The sequence below is a fragment of the Lygodium microphyllum genome, chromosome 30, assembly GCF_053477565.2.
Source record: "Lygodium microphyllum isolate KBCC chromosome 30, Lygodium_microphyllum_v1.1.10, whole genome shotgun sequence".
Taxonomy (NCBI): domain Eukaryota; kingdom Viridiplantae; phylum Streptophyta; class Polypodiopsida; order Schizaeales; family Lygodiaceae; genus Lygodium; species Lygodium microphyllum.
In genome coordinates this window covers 91,903,258-91,929,598 of record NC_141164.1, presented here as the reverse complement: position 1 = coordinate 91,929,598, position 26,341 = coordinate 91,903,258, and the positions used below count along the sequence as shown (strand labels likewise).

At 46.5% G+C, this 26,341-nt stretch overlaps 1 protein-coding gene across 1 annotated transcript in view; it reads left to right on the top strand.

Annotated features, from left to right (window-relative positions):
* The window catches only part of LOC148010123 (peroxisome biogenesis protein 19-1-like), a 102,484-nt gene extending 90,358 nt beyond the window's left edge, over window positions 1-12,126 (top strand). The window contains exons 4-5 of the mRNA XM_087672986.1: window positions 11,313-11,632; window positions 11,731-12,126. Of these exons, the coding sequence (XP_087529112.1) occupies window positions 11,313-11,632; window positions 11,731-11,785 (375 nt within the window). The 3' untranslated portion in view covers window positions 11,786-12,126. The remainder of the gene's footprint in view (window positions 1-11,312; window positions 11,633-11,730) is intronic.
* The last annotated feature ends 14,215 nt before the right edge of the window (window positions 12,127-26,341 follow it).

Sequence of the window (26,341 nt, the reverse complement as noted above, 5' to 3'; positions counted from 1 at the left end):
GCACCTTGTATTCCTTACTGTCAGTGGGGTTAAGCTTATTGAGTGCTTCGTCGCCCGTCACTGTTGACTGCCGCTGCGTCTCCCGCTATCACCGTCTCGTCCGGCGACTTGTCGCAGCGCCCCCTGCTACCCAATGTGTCGTCCGCCTGTTTCCCCTTCTGTGAAGTACTGTATCTCCCCCTTGGCTAGCCTATCGTGTCATCCCATAGATGCGTGAACAGAAGCTGGCCACGCCTGTCAACCCCTCCCGCCTTGGCTCTGCCAATAAACCGCTCCACATCATCCCCCCCCACCAAAAACCCACTCTGGATCCGCTTTGACGCCCAACCCTCCCCCAATCCCGCGCTGTCTCCTGATGCCCAACATGATGTTTTTTTCTTTTGCCCCCATTCTCTCCCCTCTGCGCTTCCCCAATTTGTTGACCAGCCCCCCCAACTCCCGAGCAGTCCCCCGTCCCATTCAACTGGCAGCTCCACGTTCCTCACCCGTGCGACTCCAATCTGGAAACATCAGTGTTTCCATCATCATCAGAAAACAGAACAAAACATAAACTCCCCCTCCGCGTTGCTCCCTCCATTTTCTGTAACACTCCCCCCCTTCCTTCCGGCAGTTTCAGCAGTTTGATCGGCATGTTTCTCAGCGGGGACGCGCAATGGAAACCTTTGGTCAGACGCCGGCACATTCTGCAAGTGCCCCCTAGTCAAACACCTTGCACATCATCCTCTCGGAGAAACATCTTTTAGCCATCCTTGCCACAGGGCTGGAGTTGAAAGAAACAACAATCTTTGGTCAGGTCGTTGGACACTCCCCATTGAGGGCCCAGCTGCGGGATTGGCTCCACTCCACGCTACGCATTGACACAGCGCAGATCACAGAGGCAGTCCTCATGGGCCAAGGGATCTTCATGGTTCGACTCACCTTTGCGGATGTAGCTCATGAGTTAGTGGAGAGCTCATCCTATGCCTCCATGAAGGGGGTCATTTACATGGTTCCTTGGTATAGCGGCTTCACAGTGGAGACATTTGCGCTCCATAACAGATTTCTCAGACATCCAGTTACTTTACTTTTCCCCAGATTGGCGGTAGAATACCGTTAGTGGTAGAATACCCTGTGAAGGAAACTACTAGGATTTGCATTGAGGACACACAGTGTACGACCACGACAGAAACACAAAGAGACAGACACAGACACAGAGGGGAAAACTCAAACCCTAAATGCAAAACTCAAAACTCAAACACAAATAGAAGAAGGGAGAGAGAGAACACAACTCTGAAGTGAATGAATGCTGTAAGTGAATGTAAGAGTGTACAATGTGCTCAAGGGTAGAGCAATGTCAGAGTGTGACGTCCATTGAAGACGGATCCCAAGTTTGTGACCACCAGTTGGAGTGTAGGAGTGCTGAATAGTGAATGGTAGTAGACTGGTCACCAAAACCCAGAGGCTGGAAACTGGTAAACGCAGCAGTGTACCACCGATCGGAGGCTGGAAATTGTGCACAGTCTGCTGTAAACAGCAGGCTGAAACAGTGTCTGAGAGTGTCAGGGCTTGCAATGCTGAAAACACAGGCTGGCTGACCCTGGAGATGATGGACAACAGGCTGAACAGCAGTCTGGGGTAGTCTGGAGCAAATGCTAGCAGCTGAGAGCTGTTGCCTACAGCAATGGAGAGGCTGAAGATAATGTGGCTGCAGTCGATGATGGCTGAACAGCAGATGGAGGCGGGCTGCAGGCTGGAAACTGGGCGCCAACAGCAGTAGAGGGGGTGTGGGCTTGTGTAACCTGCAAACAAGGATGATCACTGAATGGGGGCAGCCTGTCTATTTATAGATGTGGAAGGGTGCCCCAAAAATTAGGGTTTCCACTAAACAGCCCCAAAACACACTAAAAATGCTTTTTTCTTTCAGTCCTCCCACTCAGGGAATTGGACGACGACAGAGATAGAGGAGGTGAAGAGTCAGGTGGTGGACCACATCTTCTAGTGGATGGAAGGAGGACTAGCATTGTTTACACAGCAGTGGCCAGGTTGCATGACGGACATTAACTAGTGGGCTGGTGTCGAGGTCCCACACTTGAGCATTATCTTTTGAGCACCTCCATAGTGGAGAGCTTCGGTAGATGTGATTGAGTGGCCCCTGGCACAGGCGGCCCGTTTCTACCAGTGTACAGAGTCACGACTCTCAGCATGGTTGATAGATGCATTTGTAGTACCACTTGGAGCATCTATCATCCCTATGGTCTGCCCGAGGGCCACCATGGGGGACTGGTGCTCGTTGTCCAGGCCTGCGGCAAAGCGTACTTGCATGTCCCATAGTTTTTCCTCCTCATCAACAGCTTTCACACCGAATAGATGCCTGTTCAAGCAGTCACAGGTTTTCCCATGAGCTTACACCTTGCATCTTGGAATGTGAATAGTCTCCACTATAATGGGGCACGTGGTTCCAAGAAGTTGATTGTTTGGCAGGGGTTGCAGCTGGCCCTTGCAGGACGGATAGACATCCTACTTCTGCAGGAGCACAAGCTCAACCCCACCCAAGTCCATTGCGTAGGGAAGGTTCTCCTAGGCAGCTCATACACCTATTGGGAGTACGCCATCGATGCCTACGGCAGGAGTGGAGGCGCATGCACCTCTATTGGCTCGAGCCTTACCGCCTGCATACGCGATCATGGGGCGATTGTGGCAAGGAGGGTTCTATGGGTCAGGTTGGATATTGGGGACTCGTGCCTCGGAGTCCTCAATGTCTACACTCCCGCTGAGGTCAGGGCACGCAACAGGTTGTGGGTGGAGATTGCAGCAGGACTCCCAGAGGTGGACTCCTGGATTGTTGGAGGAGACTTCAACAACCCGGAGGCCTTAGAGGACCAGCAAGGTAGAGGCAGAAACTACTAGGGCATGGCTGGGGAGGAGTAGGAGGCATGGGAGGTCTTCCTATTGGTAGTAGGAGCTCGCGATGCTTGGAGAGACCCAGCTTTTCACAAAAGGGAAAGGTCGTTGGACTTCTCGTGGGGATACAGGCGGCTAGGAGTCTTGCTGGAGCGGTTGGACAAGTTTTATGTGGGAGAGTGGGGATGCTCTCGTGCAGTTGGCTGGTATCACTTTGTCCGATCATAGCCCGGTTTTCCTAACACTTGATCCCCCAACATCTTTCCTAGGTACACGATCCTGTTAGATCCCTCACTCGATCTACAGGAGAGAGGCGGTGAAGAGACAGATTGAGCAGATTTGGACTAGGGAGTGGAGCAAGAGGGACCGGATCGCAGAGGAGGTTGCAAAGGTCCTAGCCGAGTCGAGTAGTATTTGCCAGGAGGCAGCCCTACAAGCCAGGCAGCAGTGCTGGAAGAAGAGAGCACTCCGGCGAGACCTAGCAGCTACGCAGAGATTATTACAGGAGATGTCAGGGGATCCCATCCTCCATGCACAGGAGATGCGCGCACGAGCAGCCATTTCTGGCCTAGAGGACAGGCGTTCGGAGTTCTCATTCTGCACCTCAGCAGCCTTCTGGGCGCGAAAGGGGGACATGATGTGCAGGAAGTTCTTTCAGTCTCACCAGCCCCACACCTCAGGAGAGCAAATATACAGCATTCAGGATCAGAATGGGAGGATTCGCTCTAGCCCAGACGAGGTGATGGAGATTGCCACTGATTACTACATACGCCTTTTCCAGCAGGAGACAGCCTCAGCCAAAGGACAGCGTTGCAGATAGCAAGTTTGGGATTACATCTTGTCCCTCATCACAGAGGAGATGGAACGCTCCCTCCTAGCCCAGAAGGAATTAGAGGAGGCTTTTCACACAAAGGACGGGCAGAAATGCTCGGGAGAGGATGGCCTCTCTAAGTTCTTCACCACCACCTTTTGGGAGGTAGTGAAGGACCCCTTATTGCTTGCTTTCTTGGAGATTTTCAGCTCAGCTCGGATGCCAGGGAGTTTATCGGTAGGTCTTATCAGTCTCATTCCCAAAGGGGGAGACTGGTTGGAGCTATCCTAGTGGAGACCGATCACCCTGTTGCCAGTTGCCTATAAGGCACAGGCAAAGATGATTGGTAGGTGACTCCGCCCAGTGCTTCCAGACATCATCCATGACACACAGACAGGCTTTGTCCAGGATAGGAGTATCCTAGACAATGTCTATACCTTCTTTGAGAGGCGACAGAGTGGGCCTAGCATAGTGGTTAGGGATTGGTTGTACTACTCTTGGTTTTTGAGAAAGCTTATGACAGGGTGGAATGGGACTTCTTGGAGGGCACCATGGAGAGGCTGGTTTCCCAGGCATGGATCCATGGGGTCTTGCACTCTACAGATCGGTTACCAGCAGGGTTCTCATTGGAGGCAGGAAAGGGGAGGAGTTTCGACTGGAGAGATCAGTACGGCAAGGTTGTCCACTGGCTCAATACGTGTTCCTACTCTTTACATAGGCGATGTCTCACTTCCTTAGATCACATGTGAGTGGGTTATTACGCGGCCTCCAACTTCTAGTGAGAGAGGAGATGGAGTTGCTAGACTCAGAGTATGCAGATGATACAACACTTTACATAGAGGATGATGAGTTGATGCTGTAGAGAGTGAGACTAGCTCTCGAGGTGTTTTGTATTGCAGCAGGAGCGAAAATCATCTGGCGGAGGTCGGTTGGTTTCCTTAGAGACCAGACTCTAGTACGGAGTGGAGCGTCCACTTGGGATTTAGATGGGTGTGCAGAGGGAAGACCGTCCGCTACCTAGGGTTCCAGGTGGGACTTGACATTACCCCCGTCTAGCGGTTTCTTCCAATCCTTGACTCTATTCGGAGGAAGTTGACCTGTTGGAGTTTTGCTCGCCTCTTCCTAGCGGGCCGAGCCCTAATGGTCAAGCAAGTCCTAGCGACGGCTTGGTACATCACCTCATGTTGGTGCTTCTTCTCATCTTGTGTTGCTTAGCTTCGCCGCCTAGTGCGGAATTTCCTATGGGCCGGGTTGGACAGTTCCAGGGACTCTCGGGCCAAGGTGGCGTGGGCGACCATCATCCGGCATCGGTCAGAGGGAGGGCTTGGGATCATTGACCCACAGTATCAGAAGAGTATTGCTCTTTTGGGCAAGCTTGTAGTTTGCGGTCTCACACCAGGAGAGCAGACCTAGAAGGTCCTACTGCAGGAGGGTCTCCAGGAGTGCAGATCGAGGCTTGGTGGGGATTGGAGACCGTCCTTGAGGTGGATCTTCACGACGGCCCAAATCACGCCCCCTAGATCCCCCTTCCTACGCAGCTTACTTCGTGTGTGGCAGGGCCTTCATAGGGCCCTAATTCAGAGCCCCCCAGGTTGCCAGGAGGAGATAGACCATCAACTGGTGATTTGGAACCACCAGGTCAGAGATCAGGAGGGGATACACATCGGCGAGCGCCCCCACATCCAGTGGGCTGGTTGGGAGGCCGGCTCGGCCCCACCATCAGGACCTGGCGGGAGGTGTATAGGTTGGTGGACGAGGAGTTGTTGCAGTGGCCATTAGGTTGCCAGAGAGGAGTCGAGTTGAGAAGGGAGATTGATGCAGCAATACCTTAGGAGTGGCTTGACCCCTCAACACGAGAGCCGGTAGAGCTCGGGGAGGTATGGGCCGCTAAGTTTTCATCGACAGGTATCCCCCTACAGGTGGCAAGAAGAGTGGGCAGTGTGGGAATTTCTTCACCGTTCAGGAGTGAGGGCGTCTGGGCCTTGACAGAGGGCAATAGGATGAGGGGATAGCTGCCCTTTCATGGAGGAGGATTTGGGTGGTGGGCCTTCAGGGGAAGACATGGCGATTGGACCCTTATGTTTTCTAGAAGGAGCTTAGGGAGTGGTGCCTTTGGATTTGGGAGGGCAGACCACTTGATGAGCTGGAGTGGGATCTAAGAGAGTGGCTATGGCCGGCCACTGCGGTCACCAAGAAGCCATCGAGTTTCGTGGAGTACACAGCCAGGATTGGCAGACATGTGCTGATGTAGGAGGACGTGGACTGGGCACCGTTGTGTAGCAGGTATTGGGCGGAGCACATCATCACGGATGCTTTCCGACGGACTTTCTGGCGCCACCTATGGGACAGTTGGAGGTCGAGAAGGGTATCGTATTTCGTATGGCTGGTGGCACATGGAGGCCTGGCGGTAGGGAGTTGGTTAGCCCAGATGCAAAAGGATAGAGGATGGCAGCGCCGTTGTGTAGCAGGTATTGGGCGGAGCACAGCATTACGGATGCTTTCCAACGGTCTTTCTGGCGCCACCTATGGGTCAGTTGGAGGTCGAGGAGGGTATCGTATTTCGTATGGCTGGTGGCACATGGAGGCTTGGCGGTAGGGAGTTGGTTAGCCTTGCAGAAGGATGGAGGATGACAGCTTTTGGAAACTCCAAAGCATTGCCTTTGGTCGTGTGAGGCGGCGCAGCTAGTGTGGAGAGGAGCATTTCTGCATCCTCTGCCGCATAGCACCTAGCCTTGGATGTATCTCATGGGGAGCTTTCTGCTGGCAGGTAGTCAGCCACGGTCGTCACCTTCTGTATGAGGCCGGGATGCAGGACACGATCTTCCTTATTGAGGTTGGGTGGTGCGTAGTAGCCGGTTTGGAGGCTCCACCCATCCGCCAGGTAGTACTGGAGCCCACAGCAGACTGCTCTGAGGTATGGAGTCTCCCTGGATGGCACATCTAGAAGGCGCGTTGTTAGGAGGTTTTTGGAGGAGAGAGACTTTTTGTATATGCGACTTTGGTAGAGCTCTGGACCTCCATCATCCACTCCCTTTGCGGCCGATGGGACCAAGTGCAGGGCGAGTCTCGTGCTCGTCAGGAGCTCTGTCTTCACTTCATGCGCACTTGGGGTTGCCATGACTTATTTTTTGTGATGCAGGTAGGCAGCCCCAAATGGCGATACATCCCCCCTCCAGGGCTTCTTGCCCCCATTCCCCCTAGACCGCCCTAAGAGGCTTGTATATTTGATATTTGTGCGACTTTGTATCAGCTCTAGTTAGTCTGTTGAGCAGGAGCACTTCTTTGTATTCAAGGTTTTTCTGAAGTAATATAATTAGCCACACTGTATTTGCAAAACAAAGTGGGTTGTCAGTGGTGGATACATGCTTGGTATGCATTATGGTATGCATCTATGTACTTGGCACCTTGAATGCTTTGATAGTCATTGGTATTCAATTGTTTATACTACACTGTTAGTTGCATTGTTTGTCCTAGTTGCTACCTGGATCTTCCTAGCACTGGAAGCTTATTCTTTTGCATGCTTGCCTACAGCTATATGTTGATTTACTGCAATTTTATGAACAGCCGTACCTAAAATTAGTTTTGATCAACTCTTTTGAGAGCAAACGCCTGTATTCAGCACTCTATTGCTTTCTGCTTGTGGACAATAGTGTATTGGCTCTATCTTGCTCTTGCTACACTCTTTTTGGCTTCGTTTTGGGGCTGATCTGCTATTATTACAGCAGTCCCTATTCTCTTTGTTTGGCAGATATAATGGTAGGTGCTTCAAATACTTTCAAAGACAATGCTATCTTTAACATAGAGAAGTTGGATGGCAATAACTTCTAGTATTGAAAGGCTCAGATTCGGCAAGTATTGGTGCAAAAGAAGCAAGTCAAGCCATTGAAGGTGGAGGAAATAAAGCTAGAACTTGGTGATGTAGATGGTTGGGAAGAGCTTGATGAGCTATGTAAGTCTACCATCAATCTGTCATTGTCAAAGTAGGTATATTTCAATGTCATTGAGATTGAGGGTGGTGCTTATGCATTATGGAAAAAGATTTGTGATCTCTATGATAAACAAAGTTCTGCAACTCAGTTGTATTAGCTATAGAAATTCGTGGAACTTCGCATGAAGGGATGTCCATGTCTTCTCATTTAAATGACATTCATTCTATTTTTAGTTAGCTTACTTTGCAAGGTTTTAAGTTTGAGGAGAATGTTAAGTCTCTTTTCTTGCTTGTCACACTGTCTAAGTCTTGGGATGAGTGTAAACCCTCTTACAGGCAGCTTTCAGCTCATGGATATAGAGAGTGCTTTGCTTATAGAGGAATTAAACAAGAAAAATATTAATGCAGTCTGTACTCCTGATGCACTTATAGTGAGAGGCAAACAAGGTAGTAATGGGAATAATAATTGTGGTAGAGACTCACCATCCAACAAGGGAAAGTCTAAGACAATCACAAGTAAGTTCCGGGGTCCTAAGTCCTCTCTTATATGTCACTATTGTAGGTACCAGGCTCATGTAAGGCCACAATGCCATATGATGCGCAAGGATAGGCATGAAAAAGGCAAAGGAAAAGCGTAAGATAATGATAAATCTTCTAATGATCGTAGCGTTGTTTCTAAGGCCAATTTTCAGAACTACGTGTCTAACTGGTCATACAGTCCACGTGCTTTGCCTGCATCACAATGTTGGACAAGAGCATAGGGCTTTCAAAGCTTGACATCTCAGGCACCTTTCCACCAGAGATCTCGTCGAGATATTGTTACGTCAAGCTGTTGCAAAGGAAAAACCAGTGGCTGCAGTAAACCCGAAAGTTGGGAAGCCATAGCTTTTGAGCTCAAGCTCAAAACCACTTCATTTCTAACTCTTCTCAGTCAATTGGAGTTCCTACCACTTGGTTGAGAGTTCTTACTTAGTAAGCAATACACATTTCGGCATCAAATTAGTAAGGAGGGAAGATCTTGAAGGCTTGAAAGATTTGGAAGACCTCAAGCAGTAGCATAAAGAATGTCTTGTATCCAAAGTCAAGTTTTATATCCAGTCTTGTAATCAATATATTACAATAAATTGAAAGCAACCCTCCCATGAACAAAAACAACCACAAAACCAGGATAGAAGCATGCAAAATCTATGCACATGGCTCTGCCATTGATCTCAAAACTAAAAAGAAACCATAAATATCTCTCTTAATAATGAACACATTCATCATATTCATCATCTTCATCCATAGCTTCAACCATTATGCACATAAGAAAAAGCAAAAGAGAAAAGAGGAATTTTTGCACAAAAGACAGAAGAGAGAGGAGAGAGAAAGATTGACACTATAAAGGGAGAATGTGTGAATCTTGGAAGAAAGGAGAGAAAGAACATATGAAAAACCTCATATGAACCTCCTGTAGTATGAACATAGGCCCAAGAAACTTCTAACTTTATGTACAGAAGTAGATGTAGGCTTGAATCTTCTCAGGATCCATTCTCACCAGATTGTGAGAAACAATATGGCCCAAGTAATGAATTTCTGAAAGGAATAATTCACTCTTCTTAGCATTGACATGTAGTCTATGCTTACAAAGCTCTTGAAAAACAATAGATAGATGTTTTCTATGCTCTTCTTCAGATTGTGGAAATATTAGAATGTCATCAAAGAAGACACGTGTGAACTTTGAGTGAGGTCTAAAAATTCTCTACAGCATTTGATTGAATGTGGCAGGTGCATTAGTCAAACCAAAAGGCATGACTAAGAATTCATATAGTCCAAACATTGTATGAAAAATTATCTTATGATAATCTTTCGGTGCTATCCATATTTGGTGATAGTTGCTCTTGAGATCAATGCAACTAAAGATACTAGCCCCTTGCAACTTATCCGAGATATCATCTATCCTTGGGATAGGAAAATGATTCTTGATTGTGATCTTGTTCAAAATAAGCTGGATCCGAAGTCTGTCAAATGCATCTTTCTTGGATACGGTGATGCAGGTGAGATGGGCCATCGCCTTTGGGATCCGTAGGTTTGGAAGGTTTACTATAGCAACGATTTTGTGTTTCACGAGGATAAGATGCATAAGCAACCTGATCAAGTAGTTGAGCTATGTAAGTTGATCCTTTAGGAGGGGCCTCTTGTTACAGTCCAGCCAGCCTATTGTAGCTACGAACATGTACGAAACACATTTCCTAACCTTATGAAATGGGTTTCTTGGCAAGTATGCGCTTCATTTGCTTCCTTGTATTGTAGCCCACTTGTCTTTGCACTTGGTATATTCTCTAAGAGTTGAAAACCATTTTGCAACAGGCCTAACCCCAACTAAGCAGAATTACATCAATTATTGAGATTATGAGATGCTTGCTGCAGGGCATACTCTCATGAAGTAGAGGCATTTCCTTTTTTGGTCATTTGTGGCTGAAGACAAACCACCATGCATTACTTCATCTTCTCATCCAATCTCATGAGAACCTTCCTCTGAGCAATAACGGAAGAAGAATGAGAGCATGACTTAGCTCTCTGTGGCTCTCCTCTATCTATGTCTCGTTTTTTTTCTAACATGGTATCAAAGTAGGATGAGGAGCTCCCCAGATTTGTGAGTGCTTTGCAGGGCTTCTTTGAGCTTGTGTTGAGCTCAAGACACAGAGTTTTTAGCTCAGTTTACAGGGCAGGTTTACCTTAGCCTACACATGAAGATTGGCAGTCCTTTTTCCCTTGACTTGCAATGGAGGCTTGCTCTAGACTTGGTTTAGGCTTACTATAGCCTTTGTATAGCCTTGATTGAGATGTGTTATGGTGCATGTTGTTTCCTCTTTTCCTTGGACATTGATTATGCTCCTGACAGGAAGAATCAAGTGGTGGAGGCTTTGAGTCAGCAAGCCTATCTATGCTTCCAGCTTTTCTTTAGTTCAGAGTCCAGACAAAGACTAAAACCAGCGCCTTCCCATGAGGAATTCTATGCGGGCCATCTTATCAGGTAGAGGCCTAGATTAGTGCTCGGCAAGCCATGGTAAAGGTTGCCAGATCAGAGACAGCTGGCTTATGGACTAGAAGCACATGCACCCATAGACGTCTTAAGGTGAAGGACCTGCCATGGGGAAGCTTATGAAGGGTTCCATTGGGAGGCTGAAGTATGCATGTGTGTTGAACTGAGCCTAAGGAGTTTGATGTGTCACAAAAGTTAATGATATTTTTGTCAGAAATCAGAGTGCTAGCTATGGCAGGTGGGACACCATGGCAGAAAGAGGAAGTCCTGTGTGTAGTACATATAAATGACTTGATTGATTAGATAGTTGCAAGTAGGTTGTCCTAAAGGCTATTATACAGTGCAAGAAAAGAACACTGACCAACCACTTATTCTCCATATACAGACTGCAAATATCAGCACTTGTCCCTACTTCTCAGGGTTATTTTTGTGTCGTGACTCCTCTTGCATTTACATATAGTCGTGGCTAGTTTCAGGTGCTTCAAACATGCACATGCATCTGGTATTTTCTTTAGATTTGCTCATCGCTGTCTATCATCCCAGGACAGTGTTTGATAAATGAATAGTTTTTATGATGAAACATGATAAAAATCAAGGGATTCAATGGGCTTTTGTAAGCCAATTTTACTAGTTGGATGATAATGTAGTATTTTTTAATTGACTTCCAGGATATGCAATCTCTAATGGAGACAATGATGCGGCAGCTTTTCTCGAAGGATGTTCTTCATCAGCCCATGAAGGAACTTGTGAAGACTTATCCAGGTTGGCTTGAGGCTAACAAGTCAAAACTAAGTGCCTCTGAGTACAACCAATATTTTCGGCAGTATGAACTTATGAAGGATCTTTGTGATGTCTATGAGACGACGCCTGATGATTTTCACAAGATTGTTGACATCATGCAGCAGATGCAAGAGTATGGCCAGCCACCAATTGATCTCGTGCAAGAGCTTGCACCTGGAGCTGGCACCGGTGAAGATTTGTTTCCCATGTATGTATAAATAGTTGCAATAATTTCTGTCAAGAAACTTCTACTGTTACCCTCCCTTTATAATGGCCCTCATTTTTAACGAAATCTCTCTCTTGCAGGTTTTCTGAGCTTTTGCAGGATAACAATGGTCAACAAAATTGCAGTATAATGTGAAGCTCGGTCAGTGCTTTGATGCAAAATATACAGCCTTGTTTGTAGCACACTCACAATGGTTCTCTCATTCTGCATTCTTTGTCCCCTGAGAATCAATGTTGGCCAGAGGAACTACAGTGCTTTGTCTTTCAAAGTGTTTTCTCTAAAATCCTTCTTAGTATATAGCATTATCTGTGCTGGCACTCTTTGTGGCCATCATGTTGATGTCTTCTTTTAGTTCAATGTATTATGAAGAGACATGGTATCAATGGATCATCAAGCAGAGGTGTATTGTCATAGTTTCATTGTATCAGGAATAATGTATTGCCAGGTTAATGTCCAAGATGGATTCTGGTGGTACTTGACCCTGACTATTGCCATTTTTAAAATCAATCCATGCATGTATTTGTTAGGAATATTAGCTTCTGATTCAGAAAACAATAGTTGAAAACAGAGTTGTCCTGTACGGTTTTGAGACCATGTGATAAATTGGAAACATACTTGCAACCTGGAAATTTTTTGCCAGTGTTTTCCCATGTTTCCACATAAAACTAAAAACCTCATGTGATGAGCAATTGGGCAAGACAAATTTCTGAGCAAGCTGATAAATGCCCCTAGATGTGTCTGATCCCATTCCAAGAAGATTTACATTATACTAATTTGCAGTAAGAGATGTGGATTGTGTTATCCTTGGTAGTAGACATGCTAGACGTCCCAGCCTCTTGTGATGTTGATTACCTGTTGGTTCTCCATCAGGTAACCTAACCTAATAGTGACATTCAGCCATGCTGGATGATTATTTAGGGATAGTCACAAAAGTGATTTTGTTCGTTCGATGAATGAAATCTCATGTATAAGCTGATTTTGAGTGTGGGTTAGAGTCTTCTGTCATTGTTTTGGTAATGGTGTGCTTCTTTCTCGCTTGTGTCAGCTGCTTCTCTGTCTATATTTTACTTTTTGTCACAACAATTCATTGCTCTGAAGAATATCTTTTCAATGTCACTGACATGGTAATGAATCTTTGTGAACCTGTATTGCTGCAATTGCTTTAGCCCAGGAGATCTCGGTGACCATCTCCCACAGTAGATCATTGAAGTTGTGTTTGTAGATTTTGTACTATTGAGGCTCTACTGCTCCACAGTAAGTATGATTCCGACATGGCAGTTCAAGAAGATGGGCTGTTGACTACTGTTGTAGGCTCTATCAACTGGTCTATTACTTGGACAATTGGGGGTACTTAAATTATGTTCAATTGCACATAACATCATTAGGTTCATCAAACTCATGCAAGAACATGCCGTTGGAAATGTCAAGTGTTAAAGGGTGTAACTCTAGTAAATATCCCATGCAGTGCAACACTTATTGCTTGTTAAATGCATGCACAAATGGTGACATTAGGAATAGTTGAGTCTAGGAGTAGGTATATGAGGGCACAAGTCATAGTCCATACTTTAAAATAGATTGTTTTACAAGATAAATATATAGAGGCTTACTTAGTGTTGCCAATGTATTTTAGTCATTTTCATGTCTATATCATGGCAAAGATAACATTGTGATGCACGAATTGCTAAACTATCAAACAAAATGGTTGAGTTTGAAGTCTTTAAGAGAGCAGCCTGTAGAAAATATATGGTGCTTCACAATTAAATGGTTTACTATTAAAATTGGAATTTTTTTGAGCTTTCTAGAAAAGCTAAAAATAAAAAGAACTACCATCAAATTGAGTAGTTCATGCATGTGCATTTTGTCTTGTGGCTTGAGCATGGAAGTAGCTACCTTGTTCTATGGCTTGTATTTTAAAGGATTTGTGCTTTAGTCTTAAATGAAATTGCACATTGAATATGGTTAATTTGAATTTTGAATTAAAAAACTTACTAGAAAGAATAAAGCTTGAAGGACACTAGTCAAAGGTGCACGCACCTTAGAATTTGGCTCTAAGATCCAACATGGTTTCATAGGACTCAAAGGGAGTCACTTGACCATAAAGCTAGAGGACTAGGAAGGAATTGTGATTGAGAGCCACAAGCACCAAGGGATAGCTAGGAAAGAAATTGAATTGGAGTTGAGAAAATCAAGATCTAAGACCATGAAAACTAGAGTAATTTAAAAAAATCCTAAGGACTAAAGATAGAAAACAAAAAAAACAAATAGTTGAGAACTGGCACCACTCTCATAGAGCAAAAAAAAAAAAGAAAAAAAGATGAATCAAGTTGGTGAGGATTGAAAGGTAAAATTGTAATATAATTGTGCATTATTGACAGTTGTATAGAATCATACCAATTTAGGTGTCTTCTATGGAGAAACAAACTTCAAAAGCAAACTCCTCTCCCTCTTATCTTTAATATAGTTGACGAAGTCTTTAGTCAAGAGTAGGCAAGGTGAGCTTGGATGGAGGATCAATGACAACCACATCCTTGAAGCCTTGCAAGTTTGATACAATAGTATCAAAGAGCCCTCAACATAGACTAGTGGGAAGACTAGTAAAAAAAAAGTCATCAAAGACTCCATTGCTACTATTGGAGATTATCATAGCACAGAGGAACGGAAAATGAAGCAGAAGTGCGGAAAAAATGGAAGCCTAGAAATTTGAATGATTTAAACGACGGTGTCGCCTCGAAAAAAGAAAAGAGTAAAAGTGCGCCAATAGATATGAATGTGCTCTCGAATCTTTGTATAAAGAGCGTCGGGCTCACTCTTGTGCAAATTGTATGCATTAGTGGGAACGGGATGAGTTGGAATGGTGGGAAATAGGAAAAGAGGGCTTAGGCTAATGGCCGGCCATGTAAAAAAGTGTGGATGACTGGCCAAAAGGTAGGGCATGTATATAAAGTTCAAAAGTGAATGAGAACCTCATTCTTGGGTGTGGCTAAAGCTTCTTCTTCCTCTCTTGCTTCTTACCTTCATGCTTGTGCTTGAGTGAGGGATCGAGGGAGTGTGAGGGAGAGAGTGTGTAAGAGTGATGGATCGTGGAGAAGAAGCTTCCCATCTTCTCCCTTCATTGTTCCTTCCCTTCCCCTCTTCTCGTCTCGCACGGCTATGGGGGATGGAGCTTGACGGAGGGGGCTTGAGGTTGCTTGAACTTGCCACAAGGATCGTGGAGCTACCGAAGTGTGAGAGAGAGGAGGGGACTCGATCGAACATCAAGGTAAGCTCACTACACCCGCAAGGTAGGTATTGCACGTCGGCTATGTGAGGTAGCCATGGCTGCTCGGCTTCAAATGCTTGATCAATAAGCGGTCCGTAGGTCTCGAGATAGAGCTTGGTAGCTTCCCGACATTTTGGTTCCGTTGCCGGGACAGAGGAATCGAGCCTTGAGCGCCATGTGCATCAGATCGAGCATGGCAGTAGGGTTTGCAGCCTGAATCGGTGCTTGAGATAGTTAGGAGGATTAGGAGGTTTTAATCCCTGGACCAAGTAAGTATTTTGATTTGCTGTTGAATGTTAGAGTAGGACCATCTGTCTTTATTTTTGTTTTTGATTTCTGTTGCAATAGGTTAAGGGTAGGATAGGAAAAAGAAGGGAACAGAAGGGTTCTGCTGCTACTGGAGATAGGGAAGTTGGGGCGCAGATTCAGACATCTGGATGGAGGAGTGTATGAGATTAATCTCTGAGTCTACAGCAGACTGAGGGAGGTAATAAGGGGCCCAGGAGACCAGGGAAGGCCACATTTAACACCCTGTCTTCTGAGAAGACTGTGAGCCTGAGAGCTCGAGAGAGAGCGAGAGAGGGAGAGAGCTGCAGGAGATCATGAAGTGCTGACCGATCGAGCGTCCCATCGCTTCGAGGTATGCTAGACGTTTTCCTTAGTTGCTCGCATTTATTTGGAAAGCGCGGCACGATTTGATAGAGTAGGCATTGACCTAAAGGCGCTGTGCGCAACTTGCGGGCTGTCGACCGCACCGTCGGACCAGTCCGACCGATTCCCAGAATCGGACCGTCCGATTTCGAGAGTCGGACAGTTCGACTCCCATAATCGAATCAGCCGAAAGAGAATCGGACCGTTGGTTCGATTCGACTCTTATAATCGGACCAATTGAAAATCGGACCATTGGTCCTCTGATCCGACTCTTATAATCGGACCAGCCCATCAAGTCAGGCTACATGTCCTAGTCCCGGACTTAAGCCACTCGACCCATTGCAGTGGTCGGACCATCCCCGTTCGACTAAGGAAAGTCGGACCTGAGTAAGACTAGATCAGTCCGTCCGATTCCCAGAATCGGACCAGTCCGTCCGATCCCCAGAATCGGATCACCAGTCCATCAGAGCTTGAATAGAAGGCTCGTCACCTAGGCCACAGTCTTGGGTACCTTGGTCACGTCTCTGATCCCCCAGGGAACCCAGTTTAATCTTGTGGAAGCTGGAGACCAGACAAGGTGACCGAAGATTCACCCCGAATAGCTAGACACCGGGTGGACATAATTTGGAATTGGACGTGACGTTCGGCGACCAGCCAACCCACTAACCAACCCTGAAGCAGAATAGGGAATGCAGCAGGGTCTTTCTGTAAGACTTTAGATTGGCCAGGATCTGCCTAGAGCCACATCAGGCTATAAACGGAGGCAGTAGGGTGGAGTCTGCATCAGGCATTTAGTGCATCCTCACCTCACCTTTTGATTTCATCACCTAGGGTACACTACAAGGAAAGGAAAAGCCCACTTCCACACTGAACACTAGAAAGCATGAAGCACAAGTTGTGGATAAGATTAACGACGGTTTCCAGTAATAAGGAGCTCAACAGGAAACATAATAACATGAAGGAACCCACTACTAGGAGAGGATCCCAAAGCATAGATGGCTACTAGAGAATCCTATCTGTAGGGCCCTAAGAGGACACGAAGATCCGGAAGACAACAACATAGAGAATCGGATGCTGCCAAGTTACTCAAGTTGATCGACGACCTGGTGAAACTGGAAGTGAAGGAATGTCAGGATCTTAAGGCAGACAAGGAGAGGACCAACTAGACTTGGGAGAATTTCGAGTCATGGTGCAGGAGTTAGTCAATGAGTATGACTTGCTAGCCAGGACGGTAGTTCAGCGTAGGCCAGTGGAGGAAGTGGTAGCAACCCTAGAAGAGGAAAGAAAGGCGATCAAAAGGGTGCTAGATGGCATGATCGCCTATAACCAGCAAAAGGCTAGGAAACTCCAACAAGATGTGGATATGTACGAGGCGGGTCGCTCATTGGCCGGGATCCTCTTGAAGAGGCTACGTACATGTGTGACGTAGTCTCTCACGTCCTCCTTTTCCCTCTGACTGACATTCATCAAGCGGACGATGAGGTTATCGGAGTATCCTGCCTCAGAGAACCTATTGATAAGGTGGTCTTTAAGATTGGCAAAGTTCTTGCGCTCGACTACATCCAGACTAGTGTACCACACCCTCCCCTTATCACCTAAGCACAGCCCAAAAGCTTGGGAGCGTTGTGCAAGGTCTGTGAGGCTGTTTGCTTCACAAACTTGTTCAAACTGCTCCACAAAGCTATATGGGTTGTTGCTAGGTTCATACTTGTCCAATTGTTTCGCCGCTATAGGAATCCTAGATTGCCCCTTTGACCCTTGTGTGACCCCTAATCCTGAGAGTAAGGCTGTGGCCAAGGCTATTGCGCCCTGCTCAACGGACGTGTTGTCCATGAGCCGCCTGGCTACAAGTTCACTTAATGATAAGTCAGCATCCACTGCCCGCTCTCTCTCCGCATTTGGTCCTGCTTTTGCTGCTCCAGCCAGGGCACCCTACACAGAGATGTGCTAGCTAGGGTTTTTGATGAAGCAATAAGGGTGGACGACCAGCTTAGGGAGCAAAGCATGAGGAACACCAGTCGGGATGGTACAGGCCAGAGGGCTTCAGAGCAGTCAACGACGTCGGGTGAGAGAGAGAGCTCTAGCGCACGGGATAAGGGAAAGGGATTTGACCAAGGCCAGGACCTGGCTGAGGTGAGGATGGAGCTTGCACGTTTGCAAGAACAAATAAGGAAGCCTACACGAGCTCACGTGCACTGTATACACTGTGGTGGAAACCACCTTCCAGCCGAGTGTCAAGATCCTAGATCTAGGCCGTGTTTGAACTGTGGTAGGTTCAGACATGACGCATTGCACTGCAGGTTGCCCAGGAGGTTTCCATATGCGTAGCAATACAACCCTTCTTACCTAGGCAACATGCCATCTAACTTCCTTGGCAGGGGAGCCCAGCTCGCACCTCCAGCACCAAACGACACGAGACCAGCCATCCCTAGGCTAGAGATGAACCCAACAGGCATACCCAGACCACCAGGACCCTACGTAACCCAACCACCGAGTGACGCTCTTGTTCACTATGTGGAGGAACCTAGTGAAGAAGAGAGCTACGTAAACCCATACATCTCCTATGACGAGGAAGGCAATCCAGTCCTGATGGATTATCGACCGGTGTCGGTGATGGCACTGGGCAGAGGAAGAGGCAGAGGCTTTGGAGGACCAAGCCAGGACCCAATCTCATGTTGGACCTGCAGTCATCCAGGCCATATCTCATCACGCTGCCCAGAAAGGGAACAAGCTAGGACCCAATCTCATGTTGGAGGCAGAGGCTTTGGAGGACCAAGCCAGGACCCAATCTCATGTTGGACCTGCGGTCATCCAGGCCATATCTCATCACGCTGCCCAGAAAGGAAACAGGCAAACCAGGACAAGGCTGACCTTTGATGCGCCGAATGTGGGATCACACACCTGTTTCCCGACTGCCCTAGGCGGAAACCATTAGCTAGTCTGGCCAACGTGTTCTCTGGTACATTGACTCGGGGGCGTCGAATCACATGACCCCTCACAGTGATTGGTTCACGGATATGGTGGCTGAAAAGCATGGTTATGTATGCACAAGTGATGACACGCAGCATAGCATTGAGCATAAAGGCAAAGTGCCTCTTGTGGTCCATAATGGCAGAAAGAAAAATTTGCATGATGTATTGCATGTCCCATCAATTACGAAGAACTTGTTATCTCTTGGTCAGATGACGGAGCAGAACTTGCAGGTTAGATTCAATAAGCATGGCTGCTTTATTGAAGAGTTTGGCAATGGCTGCAAGTTGATAGCTCGTGGTCATAAGAATGGCAGAATGTTTACTCTTGATGCTTCTTTGCCAGAGCTGAATTCAGCTATGTTTGCCCATGGTTCTGGCACTGTTAGGGATTTGGAAATATGGCACAAGAGAGTGGGGCATGTCAATGTGCAAAGGCTGCAAATTATGCAAAAGAAACAGCTGGTTACAGGTTTACGGAAGTTCCAATATTCAGATATTGGTCATGTATGCGAGGCTTGCCAGTTCGGTAAGCAGTCACGATTGCCATTTGTCAGGCATGTACGACAGAGTACACGTCAATTGCAGTTAGTGCACTCTGATGTTTGGGGGCCAGCTCATAATGTATCTATGGGAGGTTTCAGATATTATGTATCCTTCATTGACGACTACAGTCGCTATACCTGGCTTTACATATTGAAAACAAAAGATGAGGTCTTTGCTGTTTTTTAGTAATTTAAAGCACAGGTTGAGAAGGAGTTTGAATGCTACATCTCTTGCTTGAGATCTGATAGTGGTGGGGAGTATGTATCAAATGAATTTGATGATTTCTTGGCTGAAAATGACATTCGTAGGCAGCTCACCTGCAGCTATACTCTGCAACAAAACGGAGTAGCTGAAAGGAAGAATAGGGTTTTGATGGAAGCTGCTAGGGCTATGATGAATGAAAAGCATATGCCACTTTACTATTGGGCAGAGGCTATTATGACAGCCGTATACATTTTGAACAGGACTCCCACTGCAGGTATTCATGAGAGGACACCGTTTGAGAAGTTGTATGGCTATAAGCCGGATGTAAGTCACATGAAAGTCTTTGGCTATCTTGCTTATGTGCATATTCCAGATGAGAAAAGGAAGAAGTTGGATCCCAAAGCACATAAGTGTGTTTTCATTGGATATTTGCAGGAGAAGAAGGCATACAAATGCTATGATCCCTCTACCAGGGAGACTTTGGTAAGCAGGGATGTTATCTTTGATGAGATGGGTTCTTGGTATGTATCACCAGTTGCAGTGCCAGTGGATATGCCTTCCACTCATGCCTCTACAATTGATTTACAGCAGAGCACTGCTATGACAGGACCTCGTAGTCAGACAGTATCCCCATGGATAGGGAGATTGAGGAGCTCGCCGTCCACTGACACTAGTATGTCAGTGAGGGGGAGACATGATGTCTTGGACAGCAAAGGAAAAGAGAAAGTTATTGAGGATGCATCTGGTATGATGACACCTGGCAGAATGACTTCTGGCTATGAGTCTGGTGATACTTTAGACAGCGAACTTGGTATTCCGACTGTCTATACGCCTGGCACAAGGCAGAGCAGGTATATTCCGCCTCATGAGAGAGGGGAATCGAGTAGTGCACCACAGCTTAGACACTCGCAGAGGGTCAGATACCCTGTTGACAGGTTGACATACAGTGGCTACTCTGCAAAGCATTATGCGTACATGACAAAAGTGATGGAGGTAAAAGAACCAAGTACATATGCTGAAGCAGTGAAATATGAGAATTGGTGTGTAGCCATGGATGAAGAAATGAATGCCTTGGCTGAAAATAAAACATGGGATTTAGTACCACTGCTTGAAGGGAAAAAGACCATTGGCTGCAAATGGGTCTACAAAATCAAATGCAAGTCAGATGGCAGTGTGGAGAGATACAAAGCCAGGCTGGTCGCAAAGGGGTATGCCCAACAGTATGGACTTGATTATGAGGAAACATTCAACCATGTTGCCAAGATGGCAACCATACGCACTGTGATTGCCTTGGCTGCTGCTAAAGGCTGGAAATTGCAGTAGATGGACGTTAAGAATGCATTTCTTAACGGTGACCTAGCAGAGGATGTCTATATGGTTCAGCCGGAAGGGTATGTTCACCCTGATTTTCAGCATTATGTATGCAGGCTGAAGCAGGCTCCAAGAGCTTGGCATGCTAGGATCAGTAACTACTTGCAGAGATTGGGTTTTGCTGTTGGCAGGGCTGATCATAGCCTATTTACAAAGAAGACTGACAGTGGTTTAGTAGTGCTAGTCATATATGTTGATGATTTGATAATCACTGGTGATGATGACTTGGGTATATAGCATGTAATGAAGATGCTGAAATCTGAATTTGACATGAAAGACCTGGGAGAACTGAAGTATTTATTGGGCATTGAGGTAATTCCAGCTGACAATGGGTTATGGTTGATGCAGAAGCACTATGCCACAGAGATGTTGAAGAAGTATGGCATGGCTGAATGCAAACCGCTGGATACACCTCTTGATCAGAATGTCAAGCTAGACATGAATACTGGGGCTGAAGTAGAGGATGTGACTATGTACATGCAGATGGTTGGCAGCTTGATTTACTTGACCATCACTAGGCCTGACTTGAGCTATGTTATAGGGCTCATAAGCCAGTTTATGCAGAAGCCTAGAAAGCCGCACTTGGATGCAGTTAGATGCATTATGAGATATGTTAAATCCACTGTAGAGTATGGGCTGTTCTATGTCAGAGATAAGCCCTTGATATTGACTGGATACACGGATGCAAATTGGGCAGGTTGCTCATATGATCATAGATCTACGAGTGGATATGCAATTGGATTTGGTAGCGGCATGATTAGCTGGAGCAGCAAGAAGCAGCCTACGGTTGCTTTGTCGAGTACTGAGGCAGAGTGCAGGGGTGCTGCATTGGCAGCATGCGAGATTTCATGGCTGCTCAATCTTATGGCTGATTTGGACATACACGTAGATGCTCCAGTGAAGTTACTATGTGATAATCTGAGTAGTGTACTCCTGGCTATGAATCCAGTCTATCATGCCAGGACGAAACACATAGAGGTACACTACCATTTCATCAGAGAGATGGTTCTTGCAGGACGAGTTGATCTTATGCATGTGAAGACTGATGAACAGGTAGCGTATATCTTTACCAAGTCCTTGGGTAAAGATAAGTTCTGTGGTTTTAGACAGCTGCTTGGAGTACATATGCTGTCTTGAGCTTGAGGGGGAGTGTTAGAATATCAAGCTCATTCATGTGTGTTTGACGGCTAGTCTGGTTAGATCAGTTAGGTACATTAAATAAGTCGGTTCTACTTCTAGTGTGAATGGTCTTTATGACCTTAGGTTATATATGCACTAAGAGTGTGCTAAATGAATTATGAGAAGAATAGAGAGAGGAAGCATGTTGCTTCACTCCGTGTTGCTCTCTTCCTTGCATCCATGAAATCTAATAATAATCAAGTGCAAGTGCATTCTGACGACATGCACAAGATTGCCTTTGCCACGGAGTGGGGTGTCTTTGTCTACATTGTTATGCCCTTTGGGCTTTGGGCTAATGAATGCTCCTACAACCTTCCAACTATTAATGTGCACGATCTTCAAGGATATGCTGCGACGCGAGCTGAAGGTGTTCGCAGATGACTTATGCATACACTCCAGTTGGATCGAAGCTGGAAGCCGTCTTCGAACGATGTCGGTTATACAAACTCTCGTTGAATCCCTTCAAGTGCTAGTTCTGGGTGAAGCACGGATGCATCCTATGGCATGTAGTGTCACGGAATGGCATTGCCATTGACTTCTCAAAAGTCAGGGCCATTGCCGACCTCCCACTGCCCACCAAATACAAGGGCGTCCAGTGTTTCTTAGGCCACACAGGATACTACCGACGCTTTGTCTTGAACTACACACTGATTGCTAGACCATTGTACAAGCTGCTGATAGTATTCGAGTGGACTGAGGAATGCCAACGCACGTATGAACAGTTAAAGAAGGCTCTCACCACTGCACCAATCTTGCGAGCCCCAGATTGGAGTGTAGCATTCCATGTACACATAGATGCCTCCAAGTTTGCTATCGGAGCCGTTCTATGCCAGCCGGGTGAACATGGTCTTGATTACCCTGTGAGCTTTGCCAGCAGGCAGCTCACTAAAACAGTAATAAACTACTCCACTACAGAAAGGGAAGGGCTAGCCATGGTGTTCGCCGTAAAGAAATTTAGGCATTACCTGTTGGCCACACCCTTCGTCTTTTTCGTGGACCATCAAGCCTTGCTATATCATGTGAACAAGCCATGCGCCACATGTCGCATAGCAAGCTGATTACTTCTCCTGCTGGAGTATGATTTCTCAGTGATTGTGCATAAAGGAAATTAGCACTACATGGCGGATCACATGTCCCGTATACCCACAGGGAAAACTGCTGGCCAAGGCATCCCTGACAATTTACTGGACGCGCACCTCTTTGGCCTGTCTAGCGAAGGGGACTTGTTTAGAGCTGATTTGACATCTTACTGGGCAAACGATGTTGTCCAAGTGTTAGAAAACGGCCTGCTAGAGAGACCTATTGAGAAAGCCAGGCTAAGGAGACTTATCTTAAAAATCCATCCATACCAACTAATTGCTAGCCAACTCTATAGGTTGGGGCAGGACGGGCTGTTACGTAGATGTGTGTGCGAGCATGAGATGCACGATGTATTGAGAGAGGCGCATGGCGGGATAGCTAGTGGGCACTTTAGTGGGGACACGACCGCCCGTAAGGTATTACAATCCCAACTCTGGTGGCCCACCCTATTCTGCGACGCCGCTAAGTTCGTCAAACACTGCGACGAGTGCCATAGGACTAAGGTGCCCATGCGCAAAGATAAGATGGAGTTAACCCCCGTAATAGCCCGACAGCCCTTCGAAAAATGGGGCATTGACTTTATCGGACCTATCAGTCCAGCAGCTCAATACTCCCAAGCACGCTACATCATTGTGGCAACGGACTACCTGACGAAGTGGGCGAAGGCACGAGCCACTAGAAGAAACGACGCTAGGACCATTGTGAAGTTCCTGTGGGAACAGGTCTTTTCACGGTTTGGTTGTCCAATTGAACTAGTAAGTGATCAAGGCGCACACTTCGTTAATGAAGTAATATCCCACCTACTCTCAACCTTCCTAATAATTCATAGAAGGTCCTCTTCCTATGTGGGAGCTTTCACTCAACCGCCAAGACCCACGGACCGCTTATTGTTCAAGCGTTCCAAGCCGAGCACTAATGGCTACCTCTCACATAGCCGACGCGCCATCCATATCTACGGGTGTAGTGAGCTTACCTCTATGCCATTCGAGTTATCTCCTCTCCCGCGGACTCCGTAGCTCCACGATCCAAGTGCAAGCTTTAAGAAAGCTCAATCCTCAAGCTCCACGCTCCAAGCTCCATCATCGCGAGCAAGAGAAGAGAAGAGAAGAGAAGAGAAGAGAAGAAGAGAGGAGAAGATGGAGAGCTTCTCCACCCCACGGTCCCTCACCCTCACACACTCACTCCCTCACACTCTCACACTCCCTCTCTCAAGCACAAGCTCAAGCAAGCAAGAAGAAGAAGAAGAAGAAGAAGAAGAAGAAGAGAAGAGCTACTTTTGGCCACACACAAGAATGAGCTTCTCATTCACTTTTCAACTTTATATACAAAACCCTAAATCCCTTTTGGGTGGTCATCCCTTTTTCCCTTTTTTACATGGCCGGTCGTAGCCTAGGCCATTTTTCCCATTGTCCTTCTATCTTCCTAGCTTCCTTTCCACCGCCCATCTACATTTACAAATTTCACGGGTGAGAGCCCGGCACTCCTTGAACCAAACCATGATGCGCTTGCGCTCTTTTACAAAAGTTTTGACTTGCGCTTTTCCTTGTGCGCCTTTCTTCCTTATTTAGGACTCTTCTCCTTGTGCGTCTTTGTCTTCCGTTTCTCTTTTCCTTGGCCTTTGTCTTTGTCTTCTGCTTTAGCTTTTCTGGATTTTCCACCTTCGTTCGTTTGAGGGTTAACATTACCCCCCTCCTAGATGAGTGCCAGTCCCATGGCACTCACCGTCGTAGGTAGTAGGCTGTAGCATGCACCGAAGACGTGGGTGGCAAGGACGCCTGTGGTTTTTGTGGAGGAGTGTTGGTGGTGGTGTGAAAGAAGGTCCTGGGGGCCTGTTGGTGGTCAAGGTGGCTGGTGGAAGGGTTGTTGGAGTTGGTGGTAGGGCTGTTCTGTGTTGAGGATTGCATTTGGCCAGCACAAGTGTAGGTTTGTTGGGGATTCTGCACATGACGATTCTTTGCGGGCTTGTCAAATGGTGAGGGATAAGCATTGAGAGTTGGGTGTTGCTAAAGAGCGATTGAAATTTCGTTGGAGGCTTCAATACCTGCAAGTTAAAAACCTCTCGTGTGATCTCTCCCTAAGGGGTAGTGCTAGTATTCTTATCGTGCACAAGACATATTTGATTAGTTTGGGAGACAGGTCGAACTCTAAGCAAGCTGAGAGTATTGTCCTGCGCTTGAGGACCCAAACTGTGGATATACTTTGGTGTAGATATGATGTAAGTGCTCGTGCATACTTAGATATTACGTAGTTAGAAGACCGTGGGCTAGTTTCTCATAACAATGTGTGGATGAAGCAAGGTTGTCCATGTGGAGAAGAAGTACACGTGAAGGTATATGAGACATCCTTTGCATTGTGACTGCACGACGTAGCATAAGTGAATACATGGACACTGCACTTTCGGAGCTGGAAGCTATTGGACTTGCTTGATGAGGACGGTGTACTTTTCATGGCCAATCGTGCAGTGCTTACCACCACTGCTTGCAATGGTACTAAGGCAGAGTACAAGAGAGAATTGTGCAAGTGGGTCAGGGTGACAGGTCTAACCATAGGCGAGACAGGCTCCCTAGGTATGTCCTGCCCTTGATGTACCCTGAACGATTGTAGGTGATGGTAAAGGGCTAGGGGACTAGGGACGGAGCCAGTCAACCAAGGTCACTGGACGTACCTAATTTGAGGACCCCTAGGTGTTGTGCTGTGATCGTGGGTGCTTCTTATCTTTTCATTTGTTTCTTTTTTTTCTTCTTCTTCTTTCTTTCTTTCTTTCTCGTCTCTTTTCTCCTCTCTTTTTTTTCGGACTTGCCTGAGTACAACCATTACAATATGTTGAGACTATCGACCTTTCAATGGGTTGGAAAATGTCAAGCTTCGAAGGCTCAGGAAATGGATATTACAATGATGATTGTGCCCTAGCCTCGTTGTTAGAGAAGCAGTTGTTGAGATGGGGAGATACACTTGAGATATTGCAAATTTGCTTGCGACACACGCGATGTTGGTACAAGTGAGGTAACGACTGCCGTGAGCCAACTATAGAGCTTGACCCAGAAAGGGAGCGTGGCCCATGAACGTGCGTTGGGCCATGCGATATGGGTGGTCGGCAAGGGTGATTTTTTCTTTCGGCAGCGTGGCTTTGTCGCGGCTCTTTGTGGGGTCAATGGTCTTGCGGTGATCGGGCATTGAACACTTTCGCACAAGGACCTGTATTATCATGCATCCACTTGTCACTTCATGAGAGTATATGCTCGCTTGTGTTAAGTGCATCGAACAAATGCAATCATGATAAGACATAATTTTTCAGAATTCTATGATGTTTATTGGGATACCTATTTCATTGCTTGTTAAGGTCGCATACATTAACGAAAAGTAACGGGAATGTGTACAAGTGGGGATCTTGCCCCTTTACTCATCAAAAAACAAAATGTTCTGGCATGCTGA